Raw genomic sequence first — 10,467 nt, forward strand, 5'->3', positions numbered from 1 at the left:
CAGGACAGCGTGCTTTAACCTTAATGCGACTTAAGCAAGAAAATAAGTGTACACAGAGAAAAAAGCGATGACCCATACAGATGGCATATGCAGCACTAAACAGGGCCAGGGTGCGGCGCACAATAATTAATTAATCATCGGCTATTGGATGTCAAACATTTGGTAATTCTGACACGTAGTCATCAGATGAAACACGCTACCTGTTTCCTAATGCAGCAAGGGATCTTTTATATGCACTTTCCCACAGACAGGAAAGCACATATCACGGCCTTTGATCAGTTGTAGTGCACTGGTTGGAACGAGAAAAAACCCAAATCAGTTGAATGGATCCACCGAGGTGGTTCGATCCTGCGATGTAAGTACCTCAAGCAAGCAAACAACCGATTGAGCTAACTCCCTCCGTGGTATGTGCTATCCTGGTTGTGGTATGGGACATGTAAAATATCCATTGCTACTAACAATATAGCAGGTTTCTTCTCTAAGACTATAATAAAATTTTATCAGAATTACCAAATGCTGACATCCTATCTTTTAAATACACCATCCCACAGACATAGTGGCACAAATCACGGCCTTTTCATATAACAGCCGTAGTCCACACGAGGAAAAGCCGAATGGACTCGCCGACCATCGATCCCAGACAAGCGAGCATTTTATCGCTGGTCTACGCCCTGACCCTAATAGTGAAGTTAACAATCTTTATTATATCAGTGAAATATCTTAAAATATCAGTGAAATAAAAGTGTTATCAGTCACTCAGTGACGATAACACATTTTAGAGAGAATATTTCACTATTTCACTCTAAAATGTGTTATCGTCACTGTAGAAAGTGTTATCTTCACTGTAAGAAAGCCGGAACTATTTTGCTGCTGGCATTTTAAAAATAAAAGTAAATTACCAAATGTTATACATGTATAATAAATAGAAAATTTCATTTTTTGGGGGTCAAATATGATTTATATCTCATCTCGTGAAGTTTGCAATCATATCACACTCGTCGCACAAGCGCGACTCGTGATATATATATATATATATATATATATATATATATATATATATATATATATATATATATATATGATTGCAAACTCCACTCGATGAGAAAAAAACATGAAATATCCTCTCTATAACACGTGATGTCATCATACTATAGCTAACCACCTCATAATGCGATGCGAAATGAAACGAGAGAGAGAGTGATGGGAGACAGAGACCAAATGAGAGAGAGAGAGAGAGAGAGAGAGAGAGAGAGAGAGAGAGAGAGAGAGAGAGAGAGAGAGAGAGAGAGAGAGAGCGAGAGAGAGGAGAGAGAGAGCGATGGAGAGAGAGAGAGAGAGAGAGAGAGAGAGAGAGAGAGAGAGAGAGAGAGAGAGAGAGAGAGAGAGAGAGAGAGAAATGGAACACAGAACAAATGAGAGAGAAACAAATGAGAGAGGAAGAGAAAATGAGTCAGGGAGTGAGAAACAGAAAGTGAGGGGAAAAAAAGAAGGGAGAGAGAGAGAGAGAGAGAGAGAGAGAGAGAGAGAGAGAGAGAGAGAGAGAGAGAGAGAGAGAGAGAGAGAGAGAGAGAGAGAGAGAGAGAGAGAGAGAGAGAGAGAGAGAGACAGACAGAGAGAGAGACAGAGAGAGAGAGAGAGAGAGAGAGAGAGAGAGAGAGAGAGAGAGAGAGAGAGAGAGAGACAGACAGACAGACATACGAATGGAGGCAAGGAAGGAGAGGAGCAAACCGCTGTCGCAAAGCACCACGTTTTTATACACTTTCATGTGGACACGATAGTACTAACGCATTGGTTGGAACGGAAAAAAACATCGAGGGTGATCAACTCATCGTTCGTCTTGATGACCGTTTTACCACTGACGAAATGATGTTGAATAGTTTGTTAGGTTTTTTTTTATTATTTAACAACAGTTTACCTTCATTTCAGGTTGTTGTATTTTGTTCTTTTAATTATTTATTTATTTATTTATTTATTGTGTGCGTGTGTGTGTAAAAGACTGAGTAAAGAGTCTCAAAGCCTCATTATAGACTGGATGCGGCGCGTTCGTGCGGTGCAATATTTGCGTCTGATGTGTCTGCGGCTTACGTTTTGGACATGTATACAATACAAGGTCGAAATCGAAATATACTCTTCACAAAAAGTTGGGGAACTCTAATAAGAATTTACAATTGCCAAAATTGTAAGGTATATTAGCTGTGGGGAATGGTTATATGATAATAGAGAATTAATTGGGCAAACATTACAACCGGTAGTTCAGTATTATAGCAGGTTTCTATGACCACCAAAGATCTCGTAGGACGAAATTTGAAAATTGAGGTGTTTTTTTTCATCAGTAATACGCAAATTCAAACAATAAAAATGACTAAAAATAAAACAATAACAACTGTATGATCAACATAATGAACAAATATTGACAGAAATAATATTTTACAGTGATTAATCGACCTTCCTGGAAATTGTCAAAATCGAGAATGACACCCCCACGCACGTGTACGGGACAACTGCGTGATGCACGTGCAAACTATGGAATGTGTTTCGGTGTGTTGATAAACAGACCTGAACGTTCTTTACTAGGATGTCTGTGGTCAAAACGTATGTTCGGTCTAATAGTTGATATTAACATTAATATTTCAGGTTCCCCTACTTTTTTGAAGAGTATACATTAGTTTCAATGAGAGCGTCAACACTGGACACGTGCGAAGCATGCGTCTAAAAAACGCACGCGGCCAGCCGTAATGAAATATCTGGATGACATTAGCCAGTTTTTACACATCTTCATAAATCAAGGCTAATATTCGTTTCTCGTATTCAGCCTTGATACATGTCGTCAAGAAATCGTGCCACAAAATGCTTAAATTTCATTGGATGCGATGGGATCTGATTGCAACGAATCGCAACGCTCCTTATAGATTCCCTTGTTGTTGTAAACAAAGATGGCAGCGTCAGCGTCCGGCGGTTAATTTTTGATATTGCTTTCAAGATTGTCACATGTTACCGATGCTGTGATTGGTCAGCGATGTCATCGTGTAAGGGACATAATCGGTGTTACAAATTTTCTTCCAATAGAGGGCGCTAGTAGTGGATATCAGTAATCTTGACTACATTTATCAAGGCTGAATACGAAGAACGAATATTAGCCTTGATTTATGAAGATGGTTTTTACACGGTGCTAGATTAATAGAATCTATCACCGTTGTGAGATATAGATAAGGCAATTCCAACCCGAGGGACAAAATATTTTTTTTTGTGAGAGCCGAGGTTTACAAATATCTGAATGCCAACACAGATAAGCAAGGGCCTATGCTGATAATTATAAGAGAGTTCTGATATAGACAATCATGGTTCTATACAGATACCCAAGTGCCTATATAGATAACTGAGTGCAGAAATAGTTAACCAAGGACCTATAATGATAACTGAGTTTTGACATAGATAACCAAGTGGCTATATAGATACCTGAGTGTCGACATAGATAACCAAGGACCTATATATAAATAACTGAGTGTCGACAAAGTTAACCAAGGACCTATGTTGATAACTGAGCTTTGCCACAGATAACCAGGTGGCTATATAGATACATGTGTTCCTGCGTATCAATATAGATAACCAAGGACCTATATAGTGTCGACATAGATAACCAATGGTCTATATAGATATATGAATGCTGACATAGATAACCAAGGGCCTATACAGATAAGTGAGAGTTGACATAGATAACCAATGGCCTATATAGATATCTGGGTGCCGACATAGATAACCAAGGACCTATACAGATAACAGAGTGTCAACATAATTAACCAAAGACCTATATTGATAACTGAGTACCGACATAGATAATTAAGGGTCTATATTGATAATTGAGTGCCGACATAGATAACCAAGGACCTAAATAGATAACTGAATGTCGGCATAGATAACCTAGGGTCTACATAAATAACTGAGTGCCGACATAGATAACCAGTGGCCTATATTAATAACTGTGTACTGATATAGATAACCAAGGACCTATATCGATAACTGAGTGCCAACATAGATAACCAAGGACCTATATGTATACCTGAATGCCGACAAGAGCTCTATTCGTATAACTGATAGCCTATATAGCAAACGTAAAACCTATACAGAGGATAGAGAGTAGATAAAATTTAAAAAATCACATATTTAAAATTATTATGGGTATTTAATAGCTAAAAAAAATGACAACTTATAAAGCACTAAAACATAATAATTAAAATAAACATTAATAATTAAAAATCTTTCGGATCGAAATGGACTCTGAAAGGTTTGTCTCTTTCTTTAGTGATCGGAACAATATGTCCTTGTTTCAAACAATCTGACGCAAGCATCCATCTTATTTATATCCTCAAAGTAGCCCCAATGACGTAAGCATCACTGTTCTTTATATCCTCAAAGTAGCCCTGATGAGGTAAGGTTCAGGCTCGTGAGTAAAACCAAGTACGCCATCTAAAGTCGGCAAAACAGCTCCTTCGCCTTTCACGAATTCAAACTTCTGTAACATCGATGCCAAGAAGAGGAACAGCTCCATCCTGGCCAACGATTCTCCCAGACAATTTCTGGGGCCGAACAGAAACGGAATGTACTCTTCCGGTTTAGTGATGTGTCCATTTTCGTCTAGAAATCTGTCGGGTCTAAAATTCTCGGGATCGCCCCAGATGCGGGAGTCTGAGAGAACAGAGTCGATGTTCGGGATGACTAGGGCGTTGCTTGGGATTCGATATCCTTTGAGCATGGTCTCTGACGTTACAGTGCGCATGACCGATAATGGGCCGATATCCGCGTGTCGCAAAATCTCCATTATCGTTGCTTCTAGGTAAGGCAATTTCGTTTTATCTTCCATGTAGATCGTTTTGTCGCATCCCACATTGTCCTGTATTTCCGCGAAACATTTGTTTTGAATTTCCGGAAAGTGTAGGAAGTATAGCAGAAGCCATCGCAGTGCTGTCGCGGTGGTTTCCGTCCCGGCGAAGAAGAGATCCTTAATGACCACGCACAGGTTGTCGTTGTTGATGCTGCTGCTGGTATCTCCCAGCCTCTCCTTGTGCTTCATCTCCTTGATGTACGCACTGATGAAGTCGTCGGTGTTGTTTTCGTCATAGTGCACGGTATGTTCCCTCACGGAACTCTCGAAGAGTTCGTGCTCAATGGCCTCCATTCCACGCATCATGTGTTTGATATTGAACATATCGCCAGGCAGGAAGCGGAGAAAGGGGAAGAAGTGAAGGACTGGGGGTATTAATACATTTTCTTCCACTATCTTCACAAATTTGATGAACATGGGATCTTTGTACTCGAATCTCTTGCCGAACACGATCGACGAAATTATGTTGCTTACCGACGAGCCTATCAGATTCCGAAGATCAGTCGCCTTTCCCTCCCGTTTCGTTAACTCTTCAATGAAGGCTGTCGACTCCTCTTGAATTTTCGATTGTAGAATGTTCTTCCCCATACCGAGATTCCTAAGCGTCTGCAAAGCAAACTTCCTCTGTTCTTTCCACACTTCACCGCTGGATCCCGTAATCCCTTTATCGTATGTGATGACTTTTGTGAAAAACAAATTTGGTCTGTTGGAGAAGGTATCGCCGTTCTTCACGAACGCTTCTTTCAAGTTGTCAAACCCATTGACGACGATAACCAGACGGTTGGCCATGTAGACACTGAACACGTCGCCATACTTCTTCCTCATTTCCCTGAATGACGTCACAGGGTTGGCGCCAATCTGCACGAGATTCCCAATGACTGGAAGATAGAACCAGGGTCCAGGAGGCACCCCCTTGGGTCGTCCATTAAACGCCCACAGGTAGAGAGTCACCGCCGCCACTACTAGAATTATCGCAACACTTTCCGTGGGTAATTCTGGCAACATCTTGGAAATGATGGAACTCTCGGATTATTAATATAATTATGCTGTTTTAAACTTTAAGGATTATATTATAATGTTTCGTTTATGGAACGATCTTTAAAAGTATTTACAATAATTTGTCTTATATTATTTGTATCATGCTGGTTCCTTATTATAAACTTTCTTTTAACAATTTTGCTAACGTTTTATTATTTTCGTTACAAATACACCTTTTTGTCCTCCTCTGCCTGTTTTTTCGACCTTCAATTCACAATTCTATGTTCATTACAAAGGTAATTTCATGAATTGTTCAGTTGGAACTGTTAACTTTTGTCCAATTCAACGTTTCACTGTTTCACTGTGGTGTTGATAAACTCGTCCTGTTCAAATGTTCTCTGCTAAAAAATTATAAACTAATACGACAGCTAATCAGTTCATAAAATGTTAAATACACATGCACGATGAACTAGGTATATAACTATGCAAATAACCTTGATAACTCCGAGCTCAAATGCCATACGCTGTAGAACGGAAATGCTATTTTCCAAACAACACACACAGCTTCTTATACCGATGTTGTTGGAGTGAAACAGCCAAAGGTCTGTGACCATATCTTGGGTGGACGGCAAAGACAAGCCTGGCAGGACTATGTTGTTTGTTTTCTTGACCTTTCATTGACCCCATGCAGCTGTTTCGTGCATCGTGAGCTGAATACAAGAGACCGGGACGATTTAACGACAGGTACCCAAATGTCCACTCCATGAAACGTAAATGTACGTACATACAAAAACAACTTCTACTGACTAGGCTGAAAAGTGGACAAGGTCGAACTGTAAACGTGTTCGTCACTGAGACCGGGTGGAGTTGTTTTTCTGAACGGAGATATTGTCTGTACATTGCGACTTTTGTTAATGCTTTCAATGATGCAAAAAAAAACACAACCCCAAACAACAACAAAAAACAAAAAGAAAAGAAGCAACCATAACAAAACTACCCCTCTCCCTCCCCCTCCCCCCCCCCCCAAAAAAAAGAAAGCATTAGTAGGCCTAACAATGAATATTTTATATGCACCATCCCAGACAGAGAATAGCACATGCCACCGCCTTTGATATATATTATACCAGTCATGGTGCACATGATGGCACGAGAAATAGCCTAATGACTAAGTGGATAGGTGTAAGACCACAACACCGACTTTTCTCTCACTGTCCATTAACCCACTGTCCTGGACACACAACCCAGATAGCCGAGGAATATGACCAGAATAGCGTGCTTTAACCGTAAGGGGTATAAGCACGAACATAAGTATACACAGAGAAACAAACGATGGCCCGTATTGATGGCATATGCGGCACTAAACAGGGTCATTAATTAATTAATCATCAGATATTGGATGACAAACATTTGGTAATTCTGACACGTAGTCATCAAATGAAATACGCTACATGTTTCCTCATATAGCAAAGGATCTTTTATATGCACTTTCCCACAGACAGGAAAGCACATACCAAGGCCTTTGATCAGTTGTAGTGCACTGGTTGTAACGAGAGACAAATAAACAATCAGTTGAATGGATCCACCGAGGTGGTTCGATCCTGCGATGCGAGCACCTCAAGCGAACACTCAACCGACTGAGCTAAATACCGCCCAGGAAGAAATTAAATAACATGACAAAAAATGTTTTGTTTAACGACACCACTAGAGCACATTGATTTATTAATCATCGGCTATTGGATGTCAAACGTTTGGTAATTTTGACATATAGTCTTAGAGAGGAAACCCGCTACATTTTTTCATTATAGTAGCAAGTGATCTTTTATATACACAATCCCACAGACAGGATAGCACATACCACGGCCTTTGATATACCAATCGTGGTGCACTGTCTGGAACGAGGATCGATCCCAAACCTACCGCGCATCAAGAGGACGCTTTACCACTAGGCGACGCTCTGCCCCTTTTAAATAATATGAACTACATACACGATCGAGAGGTATTATAGGTCTGAAAAGCATTCACAATACCAATGTGAAAAGCATATTTATTAATTACGTTTAGTAACCATTTTGCACAAGACATCGATCAAAATTAATATTCGCTAAGTTGCAAAAACAAAAAAATGAACCAGGAAAACGTTTCATTGATCTTATAAATATGTTATTCCAGTATCAGATGATTTGCTTTAAAAACATTGAAGTTAGATTTGAAGTTAGGTTAGGCCAAACAAAATAAACGTCTGGTCTCTGGTCAACGCGCGCGTCGATTTTAATCCTCACGCTACAACGTTTAAAAAAAGATTTCCCTCGGCATGACGTCGATTTTTTGCAGGGCTTTTCTTGCTATGACGTAAAACCGCATGTGGAGCCAAAATACCATCGCGCATTAAGTAGGACGTGTATTCTGATTTCAATTTAAGTACAGGACCGTAGTAGTTAGCGGGTGGGGGGGGGGGGGGGGGGGGGGGGAGGGGGGAGGGGGAGGGGGGAGGGGGGCAAGGAAAAAAATCCGGTAATAAAATATAGAAAGTTAAAAAAAATTCTCTTCTTAATCGTTTAAGGAGTTTTAGACTATTAACTACTCAGTTCCCCCCCCACCCCCCCCCCCCCCCCCAAAAAAAAAAAAAAAAAAAAAAAAAAAAAAAAAAAAAAATCGCCCTAAAATATGCCCTTTATTTCGGTACCACATTTATTTGTGCAATTCATGCTTTGAAAAAACAATTAAAAAAAAAAACCAACCGCATCGCCGCATCAATTCTGGAACTCTAATTTGGTCTGACCAGAGACCCGATTTTTTTTTTTTTTTTTTTTTTTTTTGGATGGGTGGGGAATGTTTATTTCCGTAACACGGCTCTGACCTCGAACTGTTTTGGAGACTGCGTAAAGCCAAGCTCACTCTTTAAGGTCGGCAGAGCACGTCCTTCGACCGCGACAAACTCAAACTTCTGTATCAAGGCAGCGACAAAGAGAAATAACTCCATCCTGGCCAGGGATTCTCCCAGACAACTCCTGGGGCCGAAAAAGAACGGGATGTGCTCTTCCGATTTTACGAGGCGTCCATTTTCATCTAGGAATCGATCGGGTCGGAAGTTTTCCGGATCACCCCAAATCTGTGGATCAGACAAAACCGAGTCAATGATGGGCAAAACGATGACATCCTTGGGGAACCGATATCCTCCGAAGACTGTCTCCTTGGAGACACCGCGCATAGCACTGAAAGGAACAATATCAGCATAGCGCAATATCTCCATGAGAGTGGCTTCCAGGTAAGGTAGATCTGTTTTGTCCTTGAGACAAATGGATCTGTCTGATCCTATTGTTTCTACAATCTCCGCAAAGCATTTGTTTTGGACTTCTGGAAAATGCATAAAGTACAACAGAAGCCATAGAATTGCCGTCGCTGTTGATTCCGTTCCAGTTAGGAAGAGATTCCAAATGACCATGCGTAGATTGGCTATATCGATACTCGTGTCCGTCTCCCCCAGTCTCTCCTTCAGCTTCACCTCTTTGATGTATACGCTGATGAAGTCGTCGACGTTGTCTTCGTCGTAGTGTTGCATGTGATCCTCTATGGACACGTCCACCAAATCAGTCAGTACTATATCAATGTCGCGTTTCAGGCGCTTGAAACCAAACAGATCTCCAGGCAGGAGGTGAAGAAATGGGAAAAATCCAAGAACAAGAGGAGAAGCCGCGGTGTTGTCCAGTATTTCCACAATTTTCACAAACTTTGGATCTTCAAAGTCGAACCTTCTGCCGAACACGATAGCTGAAATGACGTTAGATACTGAGGTGTTAATTAGATGGCGAAAATCTACTGCCTCGCCGTTTGCCTTTCTCATTTCATCAACCAAGGCGGTTACCTCTTCTTTGATTCTTCCTTCTAGAACGTTCTTGCCCATTCCTAAATATTTGAGCGTCAGCATAGCTAACTGTCTCTGTTCTTTCCACACATGTCCACTGGTGCCAAGAATCCCCTTCCTTCGAGTGACCAGATCTAGTATAAACAGGATTGGTCGATCCGAGAAGACGTCGCCATTTTTCACGAATGCTTCTTTCAAGTTGTCCAACCCATTGATAACGATCACCAAGCGATCTGCAAAATAAACGCTGAAGATGTCTCCATATTTCTTCCTCATTTTTCTGAATGACGAAACTGGGTCGCTGCTAACTTGAATGAAGTTACCGATGATTGGGAGGACAGGCCAAGGTCCAGGGGGTACGCCCCTGGGGCGCTGAGAAAACCGCCAGAGGCAAAGAGTCAGCACCGCCAAAACAAGAATGGCAGACATATTGTTCCAAAACAATTCTTGAAACATTTTGTAGATTACGAAGAATTCCACTGTGCAAATTTGTATGTGTGTTAATTTAAAAAAGTGTATAATAATCAAACTGTTATTTCTACGTTTTGCTGCGTTCGTTCATATTTTACCCACCATCACCACAGAATATATGTCCATACCGAATGAATTAATGTTTATCGACGCTCCAGCACAAAAACACACATCGGCTATTGCGTGTCAAAGGTAAGAACTCGAATATTTTCATTGAGTTATTTAAAACAAACTGTTAGTTCTTTTTGCACAGTTTCGTAGGCTATTTATGCGCAGC

The 10,467-nt window shown here is 40.7% G+C and overlaps 2 protein-coding genes across 2 annotated transcripts; both read right to left on the reverse strand.

Annotated features, from left to right (window-relative positions):
• Positions 1–4,184: 4,184 nt before the first annotated feature.
• On the reverse strand, positions 4,185–5,884 carry LOC121374745 (cytochrome P450 2J6-like). Its single transcript, XM_041501888.1, has one exon. It carries the CDS (start codon positions 5,882–5,884, stop codon positions 4,400–4,402), a length of 1,485 nt encoding a protein of 494 aa, XP_041357822.1. The 3' UTR covers positions 4,185–4,399.
• Positions 5,885–8,458: 2,574 nt separating this feature from the next.
• On the reverse strand, positions 8,459–10,158 carry LOC121374846 (cytochrome P450 2U1-like). The gene has a single exon (XM_041501990.1). It carries the CDS (start codon positions 10,146–10,148, stop codon positions 8,691–8,693), a length of 1,458 nt encoding a protein of 485 aa, XP_041357924.1. The 5' UTR covers positions 10,149–10,158; the 3' UTR covers positions 8,459–8,690.
• Positions 10,159–10,467: the final 309 nt, after the last annotated feature.

Source organism: Gigantopelta aegis, chromosome 1 (assembly GCF_016097555.1).
Source record: "Gigantopelta aegis isolate Gae_Host chromosome 1, Gae_host_genome, whole genome shotgun sequence".
NCBI classification, from domain to species: Eukaryota; Metazoa; Mollusca; class Gastropoda; order Neomphalida; family Peltospiridae; genus Gigantopelta; species Gigantopelta aegis.

Excerpts from the sequence above, each read along its gene's own strand:
- LOC121374846 (XM_041501990.1), bottom strand. The coding sequence starts at position 10,148 with ATGTCTGCCATTCTTGTTTTGGCGGTGCTGACTCTTTGCCTCTGGCGG.
- LOC121374745 (XM_041501888.1), bottom strand. The coding sequence starts at position 5,884 with ATGTTGCCAGAATTACCCACGGAAAGTGTTGCGATAATTCTAGTAGTG.